The sequence below is a fragment of the Pinus tabuliformis genome, chromosome 1_1 (assembly GCF_031772625.1).
Source record: "Pinus tabuliformis cultivar Carrire ecotype Pingquan chromosome 1_1, CPIR1, whole genome shotgun sequence".
Taxonomy (NCBI): domain Eukaryota; kingdom Viridiplantae; phylum Streptophyta; class Pinopsida; order Pinales; family Pinaceae; genus Pinus; species Pinus tabuliformis.
In genome coordinates, this window is record NC_142297.1 from 732,300,300 (window position 1) to 732,320,266 (window position 19,967).

General features: G+C 36.3%; 1 protein-coding gene across 7 annotated transcripts in view; it reads left to right on the plus strand.

Annotated features, from left to right (window-relative positions):
• Nucleotides 1–8,905: 8,905 nt before the first annotated feature.
• The window catches only part of LOC149216030 (uncharacterized), a 36,263-nt gene continuing 25,201 nt past the window's right edge, over nt 8,906–19,967 (plus strand). The window contains exons 1-4 of one of the 7 annotated variants that reach the window (XR_016250522.1): nt 8,906–8,994; nt 9,087–10,012; nt 10,377–10,934; nt 11,381–12,562. Coding sequence is in view for 3 of the 7 variants with exons in the window: in XM_089391132.1 (XP_089247258.1) it covers nt 10,763–10,934; nt 11,381–11,535 (327 nt within the window). In the remaining 4 variants the exon portion in view is untranslated. The other 6 variants (XM_089391132.1, XM_089391131.1, XM_089391133.1 and 3 more) reach the window with 6 other exon arrangements.

Sequence of the window (19,967 nt, forward strand, 5' to 3'; positions counted from 1 at the left end):
ACAGAAAATACTTAAAATTTTTGGAGTCTGTTCTGATTAAAAACTTAACCGGGGTTAGATATACCTCAAACCGCTGAATTCCGTTGAAGATAGCTAATGTCTCCTTTTCAGCTATGAAGTAGTTTTTCTGACTTGCTGTAAACTCCCCAGAAGCATATCCACACAAATTTTCTTCAATCTCTCCTTTACTATTTCTTCTTTGCTCTAAAAGTACAGCTGACCAAAAATCAAGTGAAGCATCAGTTTGTAAAATTAATAAACCGTCACCTGGGGGTTGAAGCTTTGGTAGATGCTGACATTCTTCTTTGAGCTTCTTTACTGCTTCAGTAGCTTCTTCTGACCATCCTCCGTTGGTGTATCTTCTTATAGGAGCTGTCTTTTCTGAGAGATTTGGGATGTATTTGTGCAAGTAATTCAGGACTCCAATAAATCTTTGAATTGCCTTTTTGTCCTTCAGTTCATCAGGAAACTGTGTCAATTTTGTTAACACATGGGGATGCATTTGAATAGAACCGTTTGCAACATTTATCCCCAAAAAATCAATGCTATCTTGAAATAAGGACATCTTAGTTCTTAACAAAGCAATTCCATGGTTTTTAACTTCTTCAAGAAAAATCTCTAGATGTTTCAAATGAGTATGTACATCTGGACTATGAATCAAAATATCATCTATATATGTAACTATGAAATCATATTTAGCAAAAATATAATCCATCCTTCTTTGGAAGAAGGCTGGAGCGTTCTTCAAACCGAATGGAACAACTTTCCACTGATAGAATCCTGCTGGACATATGAAAGTTGTTTTATGTCTGTCCTCTGGTTGAATCTGTATCTGATAGTAACCCGACTTCATATCAAATTTACTGAACACCTTACTATGCTGAATTTTTTGCATAATCACTTCTGGTCTTGGCAATGGGTAATTAAAATTCTGAGTAATGGCATTAAGAGGTTTATAGTTTATAACCATCCGTGGTTTACCTCTTACTATCTCAGAATGATTTCTAACTAAAAATGCAGAACATGCATAGTGAGATTCACTAGATTCTATAAGCTGCATCTTTAGTAATTCTTGAATTTGATTCCTCATTTCTTGTTCATCAGCTGGTGTGCAAGGAATCACTTTTCCTTTTACTCCATTGTCATGTAAGGTGACTATTTCCTGCATCGGACTCTCAGTTTCCCAAAACTGTTGCGGGTTGTCCGAACAGCTTTTTAGAAGTCTCTGGTAGATATCTCTCTGTTCTGTAGACCAATTTTCTTCAATGCATGCCGATTGTTTATTTACCTTTTCTGCTCTAGCTTCATAAATCTGTAGGACTTCTTGCCAGTCATCTGAATCTTTAGACGACCTTCTAGTTCCTACTTTCTTTTGGCTATTCTCGCGCCTAGCTTCAGAGTTTGCAATACTTAGCCTAGGCACAGATATAGCTTTTTTCTTCAAATTTATTATCAGCTTGTCTTGGCTGATAGTTACTGGGAGCACAGAGTTTATAAATGGCATGCCTAACATCAAACTTGCTGAAGGGTCATAGTGCTGAATTGCTGAAATTTTTACAATACTCCCCCCAACTTTTAAAGAAATATTGTCTACATAGTGTGTGAGCTGGACAGATCCTCCAATTGTTTCTGAAACTAGTATATTCTTTAATGGTTTCCAGAGAGGTTTGAACAAAGATGGTCTAGCTAGATTATTTGATCCTCCAGTGTCTACAAATGCATCTACTGAAATCCATTCATTTCTGACCTGTACTTCCATTGGGACATAAATCAAGCTATCTGTTTTGACAATCTTTTTCAGCAATGTGTTTTGTTCATTTCTTGTAATCTCTGGCAGTGGTATACTAGTTGATGGTGCAATTTTCTTTTCAAATGGACAGAAAGAATTTAATTGAGGCAAAGGTAATGCAATTTGTTTACCTTTGTTTGGTCTTTTTGATGTTTCTGCTTCTTCGGATTCTTCCTCTGAATCAGATTCTTCCTCTGAATCAACTTCTGTCACACTTGATGACTCAACAATTGAAGAACTTTCAAATCCACTATAGTGCTGTTCACTAGAAAAATCATCATCATAACAGTTCAAACAAATATTCATTTTCTGTAGAGGATCTTCATCTTCATTATCTGAAACTTCTGTAAGAATATATACATCATAAATTTCTTCATCAGATTCTACTACAGACCAATCATCTTGAAACTCCTCAATATCTATACAATCTTTGAGTTTACTAGATGATTTCTGGGGACACTTTCTGGCAAAATGTCCTTCCTTTTTACAAATGAAACAACAATTGTTGTTCCTTAGAGCAGTTCTCTTTTTCAAATATTTGAATTTTTTGAAAGGTCTCTTCGGGTTCGATACTCTTTTGGGTTTGTATCTACCATACCTTTTGTGTTTTTTCTTCTTTGATTTAAAAGGCATCCATGGTAGTACTGTTTTGTAGACATTTGAGCTTGGGGTGATGTCATGCGCCTTCTTCTGCCAACATAAATATTTGACTTTTTCTGACACTCTAAACGAAAGATCAACCCAATAAACTTGATCTAAACTTTTCATTTGAACCTCAAGATCTTTCATTATCAGATCTCCTAAGTTTCTTGGTAATTTTGATAAATAAGAAACTTTTTGAGCAAGGTCATTGAACAAATTAGCTTTAAAGACTCTAGCCATAAAATCTTTGCTGAATTGATCTAAATATTTTAGATCTTTTAGTTCCATACGACTAAGGTCAGTCAATAGTTGTTTCTTTTCATCAACTGGTTCTGGCACAAACTGAGTTTCAACAACATTTCTAATGTAGCTAAACCAGCTTCCATGACCGCTATTCTCTCTGCTTCTGAACCTCCCATCCACCAATCAAACACAATTCCTGCCATCCTCTTTTCTGCTAGAATCATGATAGACACATTGTCTAACTTTGTTGTGACCTGCATTTGATATAAGGCTCCTATCCAGATTCTAATAGACTCTCCAGGATTGGATGAGTTATCTAGATCTAGAATGTAACCACTAGAATTTGTAGCAAATAGATCTTCTTCGATTCTAGGATACTTAACAACTTCTTTCAGGATGTGGGATTTATTTTGATTTTTTATTGATGGCATAATAAAGGATGGAAACTTTATTGCAGCTTGTTCTAAAGTCATGACTTCCTTCTTAGATTCAAAAGGTTTTTCTGCCTTGAACGTTCTAGATGATCCACTGGTTAATTTTCCAGTGTCTCTGGAAGTCCCTTCTCTAGCACTTGTTTCTGGTGCTTCTTCTTCTTGTTCTTCTTCTAAATCCTAGTAGTTCGGGGTTGACATATCTACATGAAATTTAGGGATTTTCTTGGCCTTTTTCTTAATTTTTCTTTTTCTTTTCTCTTCTCGTTCTCTCTTTTCTTCCTGTTGCTCTTCATATAACAATTTTAGATTTGCATTTATCAATTCTGCTTGTTGTCCTAAATTATCTAGAAGATCTTCGGCATGAGAACACCAAGTAGTCAAATAATTTCCTACTTGATAGACCTGCTCCAAGTCATTGGGATCTTGAGATTCATGTTCTAGTAAAGGTGCACAGTCTGCTCTTGTAGCGGGTTTTTTTGACAATGATGAAGAGACACAAAATTTTGTTTTTGGTGGCCATTTTCCCCCTCTAACAAACATTTTGTTAGCATACTTATATTCTTCCATAGGTGGAAAAGTATGTACATGAGTTCTAAACATTTTATTTACAGGTAAAAATGGTTTTTCTTCAGGTATATACAACTGTTTTTCAGACCAGGGTGTACTTGTGGAAGTAGAAGGTTGTTCCTCTGGTATGGTTAACTGTCTGTAAAAAGACTTTCTTCCACTTTGGACTGGACTTTCTACTGGTAATACATGTTTCTCTGGCAAGACTATTGGCTTAGGAATTCTTGGGTAAATAGACTGATTTGGAATAATTTTTACCCCTCCATCTTCAAGAGCCAATCTTTTAATTTTACTGCTTGCATTATCTGAAGCCAAAGACTTATATTGGATGTACCAGTGATCGGGTAGTGTTTCCTTATCATAATGCACACCTTCAATCTGTGCATTTCCTATCCCGACTGTCACACAATCTTTCAACACCGGCTGTTTTAGTTTAGGATGTACTGTATTTGTTAACTGAAAGGAAGTTTGAACAATTACAGACAAGAATTCACTTTCATCTGCCATAGACAATCCTTGTACTCCTATCAAGGCTTTCCAACATTCTTTAAGATGAATATCTATCAGACTAATAACATAATCAGGATAAATTGTTCCATACTGACAACCAGACATCAGATTTCCAAGTATTGTTCCTATTCTGGCATGATCATATTCGTCGTGCCTTGAATCAAACAATTCTGCTATGCAGGGAGTATTTAATCCATGTCTAAATAGAGGAGCCAAACCAATCCTTATTGCTCCAAAATGTAAATAATGAAATCTTCCTTCCTTAGCATATTTTCTAAACTTTTTTATTTCATCTTCTGAGAATATATTTAACCCTATTATCTGTACATGTGGACCTTTAATTCTGATCTTAACTTCAACTTCTTTGAAGTAATATTTCTTTGAAAGCTTAAACATCATTGGAACCAGATAGACTTCTTTAGTATCTAAGGTAGGAGGGTTCCAGCTTTCGGGATCTTCAACTTGTTCATGTTCATTTATATCTGTCTCAACAGATCTATTTTCTACTTCTGATATCGATCTTTTATCTATGGTAGAAAAGGATCTCAAAAATCTAGCCATAATGGACTGATACAATCTATTCCAGAAATCGACTGAAGGAGCTTTTATCTACTCAGCACAATGTAAAACAAAGATGCTTTTCAAAGGCTTCCTGGCTTTCTTCAGATTCTGTCTATAGAATGTATTTCGTCACAGAAATGTTTTCCTAGGAACGAGATATGGCTCTGATACCAAAATAGGGGGTGACCGTTCAACAAAGCAATTCAACAGAATATAAACAAGATGAAGCTATCCGAATCTTGGGGGGGAAGGCCCCCAATATCTAAAAAAATTGAAATGCCAAAAAAAGATGAGACTAATCCGGATCTTGGGGGGATCCCCCAAGATCTGAAAAAATGAAATGTTAGAAAAAGAGAGGAGAACACACACTAAACAAAATCGCAAAAAACTTTTCATTAAAATGGAGAATTGTAAAGGCTACAGTTGGTGGACAATATCTACTCTTACAAAATGTGACTTGTTACTTCTAGCCTTTTTTAGTTACAATACAAGGGTAAATTTCATGGGTGGGTAAATACCATGGGTGAATGAATACCATGGGTAGATGCCACTTCCAATACCATGGGTAAATTCTATAGGTGGACGAATATCATGGGTGAATGAATATTATGGGTGGATGCCACTTATAATGCTTTGGGTGGATAAATACCATGGGTGAATGAATACCATGGGTGAATGAATACCATGGGTAGATGCCACTTACAATATCATGGGTAAATACCATTGGTGGATGCCACTTTCCATTCGGATTAAAAACAACGCATAAAGAAAAATTACATTTAAATGTGCTCTTAATTTGACACATTGTAACTTTTCATTTATTTTTAGAAGGCGACAAAATCTATCATGACTAAGTGTCAAACACTAGTGAGGGCAACCATCACTAGGTGTTATCTATGTCTAGATAAAAACCACTTTCCCTGTAAATGACTAGCTAGTGCTTCTTAAGGTGACAAACTTCTACTCCTTATACATGTTTCCTTTTGTTCGAGGAAGATGACTTCTTAGCTAATTTAAATAAATTTTAGGTCTTCTTCGAGGATCAAAAAGTAGCTTTAACTTAGATAATATCCATAATAAAGCCAATATTCGTTGTGGTCATTGCTTAAGTTATCTTTAGTGGAGTTATGTACTTTCTAGTATCTTTTAGCCTTAGTCCCATATATGTGACTACTGACCACCTTTGGTTGCAATTCAATTTCTCATCCAAAAAATTTATCTATATTATCTTTTACATTTTTTGTTTTTAAGGGAAATGTATATCCCTAAAAAAATTATAAAACACTTCCCCTTATTTTATATGATACTTAAAGTAAACAATATTTTGCAAAAACTCAGAACTTTATTGAATCGAGAGGCGCTCTACAACCCAGTATGGGGTAGATGTGAAGCATAAATGTTTAACATTTAACGAATTTAATCTATTGAATTAAGACTTTTGTGATCCATACCAAGTTTTTGAGACATGTTTTTGGTGATAATGACATCAAAATTCATTTATCGACGTGTTTCAAACCAACAAGTGTGGTTCATCGTCAGGACAAGATGAAGAATCAGATCAAGACAACAAATTAAATAGAGAGATTGATCACTCGAACACCTAGAAAGAAACAACTACTTTTGACCAAAAAGAAACGACTACATTTGACTTGACTAATGTAGCCATTTCTTTTGGTCAAATGTAGCTATTTCTTTCTAGCCGTTGGAGTGATCGATCTCTCTATTTAACTTGTTGACTTCATCTGATTCTTCATCTTGTCCTAACGATGAACCACACTTGTTGGTTCGAAACGCATCGGCAAATGAATTTTGATGTGATTATTGCCAAAAACATGTCTCAAAAATTTAAACTAATGTTAATGTCGACCTAGTATAGGTAGATGTGTAATGTAAATGTTTAACATTTAACATTTATATGTCGGCTAATTTATTAAAAAAAACATTAAAAAAAATAAATAAAAAGTTAAAAGTAATATAAAGCCCATGTAAACATTTAAATGTTTGCTCAATTAATTATAAAAAGTTAAAGTTAAAGTCATTTTGTTATATTTTGATTTTGTTATTATATTGTGTATAGGCTTTGTTACTATACCATGAATCAATACCATGACTTATCAATACCACATGCCAAAAAACCATAACTTATTTCACAATCAAAATATTTTACAGCAATATGACACGATTATTTACCATGAATATTTACCCTCACTTTATCGTGGATATTATTTATATGCAAATAGGCTTTGTTACAATACCATGGACCAATACCACATGCCCAAAAAACACAACTTATTTCACAATCAAAATATTTGATAAATATTTAATTTCAATTCAATTTTATAACATTTTTTAATTAACTATAAAAGGAAAAAGGTTATCATTAGTTTTGAGATAACTTCTATCCTCATGACTACTAAAATTCCCATAGAAATTAAATCAAGGTTTCAATAAAATTAATAATGAGAATATTTTTATATTTAAAAATGTGAAATATATAATATAAATAATATTACTAAGAACCAACATAGATCCATCTTAATTATGGATCCACCCATGAGAGCAAACAAATTGAGTAACAAGAATAAAGGAAAAATAGTGCATGATTGTTTAAGGTTTTTTATTATTGTATTTTCTTTGACACGATTGATCCAAAATATAGGTCTAATATTTTGCAACCAATTGAGTTTTTTTTATAGATATTTTCTTAAATGCAATATCGTAAAATCAAATTTGAGAAAGAGGAGGAGAGAGAGGTAGGGAGAGAGAGATGGAGTTGGAGGGGGTGAGAGAGGGAAGAAAGAACAAAGACAAAGAGAGATGGAGGAGAAAGACATGGAGGGACAAGGGAGAGATGTGGAGAGAGCGAGGGAGAGAGGAGGGAAGAGAGAGGGAAGAGAGAGAGAGAGTGATGAAGGGGAGAGGTAGAGGGAGGTGGGAGAGAATGATAAAGAGAGGAATGAAGAGAGAGAGGACTCAATAGAGAGAAGGAGAGAGAGAGAGAGAGGGAGAGTAAGAGAGGGGGAGAGTAAGAGAGAAGGGGGGAGAGATAGATAGATATTGAGAGAGAGTGTGCATGTTTGAGCGTGAGATAGAGAAAGGGAATAAGAAAGAGACACATAAATACAAATATAGATATTATATAATATTATATAACTAGCATAGATCCATCTTAACCCCGAATCTATCAAGCACTAAGAGTGATCAAATCTCTCGAGGTGCAGTCATTTCCTCAAGTTTCGTATAAAAAAAGAGGTTTGCACCTCGAGAAATTTGATTCCTCTTGGCGCTTGATAAATCCGACATTAAGATGGATCTATGTTGGTTATATGGTACTATATAATATCTGCATTTGTATCTATGAGCCTCTTTCTTATTCCCTCTCTCTATTTCAACCTCAAATATACACACTCTCTCTTCATATCCATCTCTTTATCTCCCCCTCTCTTCATCTCCCTCTCTCTTAACTCTAAATCTATCAAGCGTCGAGAGAGATCAAATCTCTCGAGGTGCAAACCTCTTTTTTGAGTGCAAAACTTGAGGAAAGGTTTCCATCTCAAGAGATTTGATAGCTCTCGGCGCTTGATAAATCCGAGGTTAAGATGGATATAGGCTGGTTAAAAACTCATAGACTATTTCTACTAATATTATCATTAAAAATTCCACATGCCACTTAAATGAATGAATTTGAGATTAATGGAGAAAATAATTGCCCTCAAAGGTAAAGTTGTTGTAATGTTTAACATTTTGACTCCAGATAACATAATAATAATAATAAAAACTTTCTAGTCCATGGTTTTTCCCACAATATTCTTAATCCATTATTTTTTCTATAGTATTTTTTTTGATATGATTTATTTAAAGGCTAATAATTAAACCAACCTAGATTCATTGCGGAGAGATCAAATCTCTTCCCTTTCCACATTTCATAAATCCATAATTAAAATAAATCTAACTCATAACCAATTTTCCCACCGCTCTTTAAACCTAATTGAAAATCATGTATATAATTAAACCAACCTAAATTCATTACCGAAAAATCAAATCTCTTCCCTTTCCACATTTCATAAATCCATAATTAAAATAAATCTAACTCATAACCAATTTTCCCACCACACTATAAACCTAATTGAAAATCATATATATTACCTACATTCAACAAGGATACATTCGGGCCAGACATATATATATCAACTCAGAAACTTCTCTTCCTATCACTTCCCCCTCCTACTCCCATTCGCCACGGCAATGGTATGGTAGTTACCTTCCTATTCTTTACATAATTTTTGCTTGAGTAGGGTTTCATATCGTGATGCCAATCATTCTTGTTTTTGCTTGGCTAGGTTTTAATGTTGTATCACCAATCAGTCTGGTCTACCGCTCGAATCTGCTTCTACTTAGAACCCTGAGAACCAATGGAGGTAGGCTATGAAAAGCGGATCAAAGAGAACTCCCACTGGTTGATGGGTGCGGATTCGTTCAAAACAATAGGGTTTATAGCAGAGCAGAACAATGCTTCAAACCCACGGTGTTTGATATAGTGGTATCGTCCCGTAAGTGACAGTGGTTGCTCCAACAACATCCATGAGGTCATTTTCTCTTCGAATTTTTCCATATATTCTGAATTCAAATTTGGAGAGAGGCTTAAAGTTTGGAGAAAAGATGGCCACATAGATGTTGTTCGGAATAGTTCAGTTGAAGAGGAATCTTAATCAGGTGTTACGGAGAGCGACAAGGGTTTACAAAATCGACAGGAGTATCGTCCATAGGCTCTGGAAAAATGGTTGGAAGACCCAGAGGTTAGAAAGAAAGATCTAGGGTTTACAGGGAGTAGAAACGTTGGTCATGAAGGTTAACAAACTGGAGGAAGGTGAAGCTGATTAGCCGAATCCTATTTGGAACAGAGAAGGATGAGGAGGAAGAAACGTAGGCGTAGGAGGTCAAAGGAGCTACAGTGTGTTTCTTCGGATGGGGCCGACGGTGTATCTGCTGATCCTGATGATTGGAAGAGCAGACACGAGAGTATGGAGGAGGACTCTCTGATATCGACTCTGAGAAAACAAGGAGGATGATTAAGAGCAGGATGCAGTCAGAAAAAAGAGCTATCGGATGCATGATAGGAACCTAAGTCTCCTTGTTTTGAGATAGCAGGCATCATAAGCATGGCTGTAAGCATTTTTTCACGAGAAATATTTGAGTAAAACTGGATGGTGTCAGCACAAGAAAGCACAGGAAGCCGGGACTCCATTATAGAGGCATCCTATTCCAGGTATGAATTCTTAAACTGTGTTTAAATTCAACATTATTTAAGGTTCTGCATGATATCATAAACCATTCAACTTAAGTGCATGGTTGTCTAATCTTACATGTTCGAAAGTGTCTCTTTCAAGGTAGCAGCTGATTCATCTACATCGAAATATCTTGATAGGTATTTTATGCAATTGATATCAACTTGACTGCCTTACCTTATCATAGTTCAATATTAAATTTGCTTATAGTAATACATTGGTTGTAAGTACAGTCTAATCATTGTAAAGCTTTGAAGTTGATCATGAAGGAATGCTGGGCTGTTGAGACTAGCTCGTTCGATGTAATTTGCTTATACTTTTGTTTTGGTGTTTTTTTCCTTCTAGTTCGTTTTTTTGCGCAGCTAGAAAGATCTATATCTATATCAGGCCGACAATCTGGTACCAGTCTAGTACATACATTAATCCATCAGGATTTTGTTCAGGTTGTGTCCATGTCTGGGGTTTTCCCTACGTTTTATACACTTCAAATTCCTGGCTTCAGAATTGGAGAACTTCCTTGATCCTGAAACAGAACTTCCATGACAAGCAAAAGCATTTGAAGCAGAGGGTGAGAGACTGGTTTTGTGTTCTGATCTCCTAACAGGCTTTGATCCTATATTTATCATCATAAAAGCTACCAGTAAATAAATAGTGCAGATATTAGACCATACAGTAAACTGGCACTCCATGCAAGCTATAGTAGACAAGACTTGTAATCGTTTTGTTAATAGATGCACAGCTTCTCTCATCCGTTTTGTTTTTCATTGAGCACACGAGGTTTTCAGGGCAAATATCCTCATGTTTCAGTTGCAGCACTGGGCATTTCTGATCCCACAAGTCGTCAAGCTCCTGAGTCTCTGAATGGGGCTGCAGACAATCAATGTTACCCTTGTCAGCTGAGGGGTATGTTCGTTTACTGCACTGGTTTTCCTATCCAGTTTAGAACTTACTAGAGCAGACTTTAGTTCTGTTGCTTGGTTTGCAAATGAAGTGGTAATCTTTCTACTCCTTCTGTAGAGAAGTCTATTTCTATTGCTAGACCTTTGATCCAGTTTACTTTATTTCAGAGGAAGCAATCTTTACTGGATGCTACTTCATTCAATATATAAACTATAGTTTCAGACTCTCTTTCAATTACTATTGAACGGTGAATATTGGATCTGCAAAAATTAATTCCCTTAACCATGCAATCCTTTCTGCTTGGTTATTTGTTGCCTTCCCATTTGAATTTCAGATAATTGAAAATAAAATTTGGCCTTTATTATTTCTGTTGATAGCACCGCCAGTACCCTAACATGAGTTTGCCCTAGAAGCATTGTCAAATTTAAATTTATACCTCTTTGACACAGGTGGGTTCGAAGGAGACTCTGGACTGCTTGTACCCAAATCTGTCCATTCATGCAAAACAGAATCCGATCTTCTTGGAGTGGGAGATAATATTCTGTTCAAAAGGAGAAAGACACTCGAGGATATCTTGGGTATCGTGGGGGATGTGCTCCTGTGATTCTTGGATGGGTCTCATCTGATTTTAGTTCAAATTTGGACTGGATCCTATAGCTGTGCGTTAATTATTTTTGGGTTTGGTTTTTATTCTCTTATAGTTTTTAAATAGGTCATAAGTTAAATGACATGAAAAAACTCGTCTTTGCATCTGGAGATGGAACTTAGATAATTTATGGTCCATGGACCTTTTGGCCTTTTGCTCGAGGTTTCTTTAATTAGCCTATGGAAAAGTGCAATTTCACTAAAATTGGCTGTTCATTTTGACCATTCAAGTGCTGTTGGATGTTGAAACAAGATATATAGCTACTCTCTTTTGCTTTTCAATATCTCTTGGAAACCTGAGTTTTTCAATGATAACCAGATGAATGTTGCAATGTTGGGTCTAGACCTCCTTCCACAAAAATGCGAAATTCTTCTTTGAAAAGGTGTAGGTATGCTTGCTTGCTTGCCTTCTACTCTCCTCCTTTGTGTGGCCCAAAAGTAATAATACTAAATTCGTTTCTATCGTATCCTTTCCCATGCTATCCCTACATGGTTCCATGGAATTGTTTCTATGACTATATCGTATGCCACATATGTCACATTGTTTGTGAGGATTTGTCTATGATAAGCTATAAGCCCGAATATACTATGCTCTTTATATCAATGGGGTGTTCAGATGGGTAATGGCTCTCTTGCTAACTGTAATAGTTGATTGCTTGTGGGGCAAGTATGTTTACATAATTGACCTTCCCCTCTACTTTGTGGTGGAAAAACATTTAATTGGCAATAGTCTGTGCTATACCTTTCACATGTTATCCTAACATATTGTTGAAGAATTAATTGTTATTGATGTCAAAGGGATGTCTAGTTGAAAAAGAAAATTGCATAGGCTTAAAGAGGAGTTTAAGCCCTTTCCAACAAGTATTTGCATGCCTCCTAACTCCTCATTGAAGAGAAATTAAATTTTCAAGTTGAAATATATCTATTTCTGGAAGATAGGTTCATATCTCATGAACCTTGTGAAGTGAAGAAGCACTGGTTTTGATTTCTGGTTTCTTTGGGTTTTGGGTTATGGTTTTTAGTGACACCTTTGATCAGATTTTGAGGTTTCTTTTCGAGCTATCCTTGGAGGACATAAATTGTGTTAACTCTAGCACATGTCTAGTCCTAAATTTGGCTAGGCATTGGAGGAATTTTGGCCTATCTACAACTCAGAATTTTGGTCTCTTTTAGGCCTATAGCAGACTAGAGTTGGGCCCCTTTATGTGAATTTCAGCCCTGTGGAAAAACAAATTCTAAGGCATGCAAAATTTGACCCCGAGGCCAGAATTTTGGCCCCATTTTGTAGCCTTTGGTATCTCAATTTGAGACAGAGTTTCAGCCTCCTGTCACAGTTTGGTTCGTGAAGCAAAGAGGTATATTTGAACCTGGTTTTTAAACCTTATTTGGAGTAGGCTTTGGATAATTTTTTGAGGAGACCTTGGGTTAGTTTTTGGACAAACATTGGATCAGTTTTGAAGACCTTTGAAGCAGCCCTAGATGCGGTCTCTTGAATCAAAGTTGAAGAATCTTTGTGAAGTAGACTTGGAGTGTTTTAGAGCAGAGTTTTAAGTAGACTTGAAGAACCCTTTTGAACAGACTTTGGATCCTCTCTTGGAACAGATTTTGAACAGATCTTGGAGCAGAGTTTGAACAAACCTTGAAGATTTATTGTAGCAGCCTTGTTGGAGCTTTCTCGACCATTTGTTGGAGGAGACTTGAAGGTGTTTTTGGATAGAACTTGGTGACTTGTTGAAGCAAACTAGAAGACATCTTTGTGTAGCAGACTTTGGAAGAATTCCATCTTTGTGTAGCAGGCTTTGGAAGAATTCTTTGAAGGATTTCGTGCAAACCTTAGAAAAGGACTTGAAGGCATCCTTGGGAAAGTTTTGAAGCATCTTTGAAGCAAAATTTGGAAACCATTTTGGAGCATTTTTTTTCCATGGATGTCCTTTACCACATGAATTGTTTAAAGATGCTCTCCATATCATTGATCACTCTCTTTTGTGCGAAAACAATGGAACTTTGATAAACAAGCATGGTCGAGATGTTAGATTTAATGAATAACATTCTAAATTTCTGCCTCCTATAGGTAGTGATTTGTTTGCCCCATTGCTGATTCATTCCTTATTTTATTAGAAGCATTTATTTAGTTCTTTGCAGTATGTCTTTTATCTGATAGAGGAAATCTTAGGTAAAACGTATGCATAATATCTTCTTTTAAGTCTCAACGTCATCAGTATTTGTCTTTTTAGTCCCAACATTGTCAGGATTTGCCTTTTAAGTCCCAAGCTTACATTCAAGAAAGAAAATTGATTTATCTTTGTTAATGGTAGACGATTTGGCCTATGGGTCTCTTAAATATTTTGATGGCATTGTTTATTGCTTCAGGTTCTTTTGGATTGGGAGATCCTAGAAGTAGTGTATAATTCAATGTTATCAAAACCAGGCCGGTCATTGAATCGGTAGACCCCTCGAACTGGGAATCGGTAAACAAAACCAGACAAAAAAATAGATTGACCAAGCATACTTAAACTAATAAAAATAAACCATATATTTTCGTGTGCATCCATATAAATTGAAGCGATTTATATGCAAATATGATTTTTTTGTTTTGTTTATATAGCAAGATTGCATAATACTAAAATAGCACCAGTGTAATGAATCTTTGAAACAAAATACATCAAGATACAGGCTCTAAATGGCCTTTGGAGTCCAAAATTAAGCACAGTACTCAACCCCTATTTGCATAACCACTTCGTTCACAAGACGAAATAGTAATTGCGCATCCTTCACCTGATTAGATGCTTCTACAAATTTAAAAAACATGATGTATTTTAAGAGATTTAAAATGGTGCAGGTACTTGCATCAATCCATCCACCAGACATAATTGTGCAATGTGCACCTTATTTTGGTCCATGAGTGCTTGAACTCTATAAGGTACTCTTCTATTATTTGAATCTCGTTTTGTAGAAGTGACCCCCTAATATCATGAAAACTAGGGCCTTTGAAGCCTCAATTACATGTAGCCATAACATTAATTAGAGGTTGATAATATGGAAATTTAGCAACATTGAAAGGTATTATTGCATCATACCACCATATAGCAATGCATTCCCAATCAACTTCCATCTCCATTTTCTTCCGTTTGGCATCAATGGTGGGTTGGGCACCAGGGGTGGTGTGAGGTACGAAGAAATAGTCAAGATTCTTTGCACATGTCGTTCTCAAAGTAAATGAACTAAGGCCATAAGTTCATCTCCAAGTCTAATAGGGAAACAAGAGCAATCTTCAAAACCTGGGATATGTGTTTCAAGATCATGGTCTATGAAAGGAGCATCGTCTTTTTTACTTTTGCCGATGTCCTTTTTAACTTTATTGTTTTTGCTCTTGCTCTTTTCAGCCAGGTAGGCTTCCATAAAACCCATCTTATGATTCTTTAGGTCATCAAAGACTTTTTCACAATGTTCTACTTGGCCTCTGCAATGAGCTATGTGTTCCTTAATCCTATGGATCCCCCTACCTTTAATGACCTTGCCACAATAGTTGCAAATGTTTTTGAATTTCCCATCGTAATTCAAATGGCAATGTAACTATGTTGAATCATTCTTGCGTTTAGGGGCAATGACAACCTAAACAACAAAAAAAAAATCTGCATGCAAAAGCCTAACAAATCTTAATTTTTAGCGAAAAAATTAATAGGAATACAAGAAAAAATAAAATAGAAATTTGCATAAAAATCCCTAGCTTTCTAGGTTGAGAAAAACAATGTTCTAAGAGATACAAATAAAAATTTAAATAGAGATCTGCATAGAAAACCCTAATTTTTTTTAATTCATAAGGAAACAAACAACAATTTTTAACAAAAAAATAGAAGATGATTAGGTGCCTTGACATACTTGGAGAAGCCTTCCAAAAATTGAGAACAATAGTTGCTCCAAACAACAACAAAAAGTTGCTCTAAAAATCTACCCAAAACCCCCCTTCAGTCGCCTCCAAAAATAGCTAAAAGTCAGCCCACAATCTTTGAAATTTTTTTTGAAGCAACTTTTAATTTCTTCAACAAACTTTTCTAGCTTAGCCCTTCAACCAACTCTCCAATCTGCACAAAATCCTCCTAAGAACAACCCTACAAAATAGCAAATATCTCTCTAAAACCCACTCAAAAATCTCAACTCAAGATATACAAGAAACTTGAATGAATAGTGTGAGTGAAATAGATGGGGCGAGGGACTTCAAATAAGTTTGAGAGGGGCCGGAGTTTCCAGTTTTGTGGGCCAGTATCCAAGTAAGAGAAAAATTAAAAAAAGAAGCAAAACAAGCCCCTCATGTTGTGTTGTATGTTGCCTTATTGAACCAATTGGTTCAGTGAAAATGGCTAGTTTGGTACCAGATTTGCCAAGAATAGTTTGTGAGGCCAGTCCGAATCAATTTTGCCCTCCAACCAGTGGCACTAGTCAGTTTAGACCAGCTCGGTCCGGTTTTGATAACATTAGTATCATCTTCAAATTGAAAATTGGAAATAGGGCCAGAATTAGATGGCATTTTTGAACCTCCAATTGTTGTGATGATGGGGCATGAGAGATTATTTTGCTGAGTGTGTTAATTTTATTAACCTTGACGACTGGCAATTTATTACGTTGCAAATCACTTGTTGTAAATTTATAATTGTGGATTTGTTGAATAACAACATTGTTGGAATTTTAATAGGTAAATAAAAGATAAAAGCAACGGAAGCAAAATTTTACATTCTCATACACATGCACATACAAAATTATGCCTTTCACATCTTTTGTTCGTTAACATTAGTTTTATAGCATACAAGGGCTTTCCTTTTTGGGAAATTGTTAAATTTGGCAACTAGGGTCAAACTTCACATTGGACAACTCATATGAGGCAACTCATATTTTTCTTGGATTCCTCTCTCTGAGAGGTGTAGGATTGATCTAAAGATCATGCCATTCTGACATGTACAAATGAAGTTATGAATTTATTTTGATTATGGACAAATTGTCAAGGTCGGCCAGCCATCAAATTAGGCTTATTCCAGTGTTCAACCATGCATATAAATACAAGGAGCCTCCTCCTCATTTTGGCATCACTCTCATTCATCTTTCTCTCTCTCATCTTGATTGGGTACGGGTTTCTGGTGCGAAGGGAAGACTAGTTTTTCTAGTTGTTACGTTGACCAAATTCGACCGAAATTTCAAGAGGCTGACTTTGACTAGCATTGGCTAGCATGGAGCCTATTTGACTGTGGATTTGTGAGGGGACTTCTGTTTCGGCAGGCCGAAATTCTGGGCACGAAAATCGAGGTTGTTTGACTGGTTATTTTCAGATTGTTTTGGGCTGCATTATCTTGCTGTTGGAGGCCGAGTTGACCAAGGTTGACAAAGGTTGATTGAGCTATTTTGGAGGTTTATTTCAGCCCTGTTGACTAACGCTGACTTTCTGGTTAGGGCTTTTTGTTTCTATTGTTTTGACTGATCAGATTGGGCAAGTGAATATTGTAAATTGTACTCTCTCTTTCTGTTGAAGTTTTGAAGAATTATAAGAAGAATTGATCAAGGGTTTTCCCACATTGGGTTTTGTCTCTCGCTGGTGCCATATCTTGTGTCCTCTTGTGTTGGCTTGTCTTCTACTGCTATTGTTTATGTTCTATCTGCATTTTACCTAAGTCACCTGACATGGGGATTTGGGATTCGTAGGATACAAGGATTCGAGTGTCGGGTTCGGACACGTTGAGCCCCCGGAACGTGACACTTAAGATTCGTTATATATATATATTAAAAATTAGATAATTCTTACACAAATTCTCATTAAAGATACAAATTCATTGATTTCAAACATAGATCTTCATCTAGATGTTAGTTTTACTGTTTACAAAGTAAGTTAATAACATTATAGCATGCATAGTACACACAAAATTCAAATATCTACATAAACCCTCACAAACCTCACAAATCCTCCCAAACCTCATAAACCCTCATAAACCCTCACAAACCTCACAAACCCTCCCTCATAAACCCTCATAAACCTCATAACCCTCCCTCATAAACCTCATAAACCCTCACTTTTTTGGGATTCGAATCCCAAATTGAGGACATGACCGGGATTCGATGGTGTCCTGTTAGGACACGTGGTGTCCCATTTTAGGATTCAAATTGCCATCGAATCATGTCAGATTCGTGGGATTCGGACATGTGGCTTGTTTTGGTTTGGGATTCGAATCCCAAAATCACGACACAACTGAGATTCGATGGTGTCTTGTTAGGACACGTGGTGTCCCATTTTAGGATTCGAATTCCCATTGAATCGTGTCAGATTCGTGGGATTAAAACACGTGCTCTGTTTTGGACGAATCTAGTTTCATAGCATTTTACTATCATGATGATGTCATTGTTGAACTTGATATTGATATTGGGCTAATAAAGAATTTGAAGTAAAATTGATCCAAGCATAGAACATACCATTGCTACCTAAAATTAACATGGTATCGGAGTTGAAGTGAAGATAAAGCCCAAGCAAGAGTGAGAAGAGCAATCACCAAGAAGAGCAATCACTGGTCAAAGACAAGATTCAATGGCTTCCACATCCTATTTCAAGTCTAATGATAAGCTTCATGATAAGTCTGATTATCATGCATGGAAGATGTCTCTTGATTTGACATTAGAAGAGCAAGATGTGATGGATTATGTGCAAGGAAAGATTTCAGAACCTCCTTCTAATGCACCGGCTGCTAAAACCAAATACAAGAAGGGTGAAGTCAAAGCCGAGAAGATGGTCAGGGATTCTATTCATAAGCGTTTAGTTGCTTACATTTCCGATTTGAACACATCAAAGGAGATATATGACAGGGTGGTTGGCATGTTCAAATCTAGCAATGCAAATCAAATTCTTTTCCTCAAGAACAAGCTGAAGGATATAAGGAAAGGAAGAAATGAAGATATTCAATCCTACTTCATGAGGATTACAGAGATAAAAAATGATCTTCTTTCGATTGGAGAAACTATTTATTATAGGGAGCTTGCCCTCATTGCCCTGGGAGGACTCCTTTGTGAATGGCACGTGTTCAACACTACTATTCTTAATAACGACAAGATTCCAGGTTTTGAAGAATTGCTGACTAGATGCTCTCAAGAAGAAACAAGGATGATGGAACTAGATATGCCTTCAAATAAGAATGATCCTATTGCATTCTCCGCTCATGCTAAAAAGAAGAACAATGCAGGTTCAAAGAAGCAATGTCAAGGAAGACTGGGTTTCAAAAATGGAAGGAAGGGAAGATGCTTCATTTGCAACAAGTTTGGCCACTATGCTAGCGAGTGTCCTAATAGAAGGGATACACCTTATGATGATGACAACCACAACAAGAACAATTTCAAGGGCAACAACAATCAAAGGAATTGTAGATTCAACAACCAAGGAAAAAGGAATGCTCCCGCTTCTCATCAAGGAAATGGTCGCCCTCCCAAGAGATCAAGAAACTCTAGGTATGATGAATCTAATGTTGTTGATAACAAGCAAAAATAATTCTATCTTATATCTGCCCTTTCTACTGCATCTCGTCTCGACACTTTGGGAAATTGGTTGATTGATAGTGTTGCCTCAAGGCACTTCATCGGGTATAAGGAAGCTCTTTCAAATTTGATTGAAAGGGATACAAATTTAGAATTATCCTTGGAGACAATGTCACCTATCCTGTGAAGGGAGTTGGGAATGTTACTCTTCAATTGAATCAGGGTAACACCATTCATCTACAAGAAGTACTTTATGTACCTGATTTAAAGAAGAACTTGGTATCTATCTCGGCAATGGAGGACAAAGGATTTAATGTGGCACTCATCGATTGAAAGGTACGTGTGTGGAATAAAAATTTCAAAGATGCATTTACACTTGGCTTCAGGGTTGATAGCCTATATAGTTGGAGGAAGCCCATTGGGAGCTATGTCTTGCGACACATCACTTCAATCCGAATTGTGGCACTGGAGGTTTGCTCATCTACATTATAAGGCTCCACTTGATGCGAGGAAGATGGTGACATGTATGCCCGAATTTAAAGTAGAACATGAAGGTGTTTGTCAGGGGTATGCCGAAGGAAACCATACAAGGGGACCATTCCCCTCAAGTGCTAGCAAGACTACTGACATATTGCAATTGATTCATTCTGATCTATTTGGTGCAATTCCCGTGAACTCATTGGGAGGATATTTATATTATGCCATCTTTGTAGATAATTTCTCTTGCAAGACTTGGATATATTTCTTGAAGAAGAAGGACGAAGTATTCTCATGGTTCCCTTCTTTCAAAGCTTTGGTTGAAAATCAAACCGGGAAGAATATCAAAATATTGAGGACCGAGAATGGAATTGAATACAAATCAAATGAGTTCAAAGATTATTGTAGAGAAGT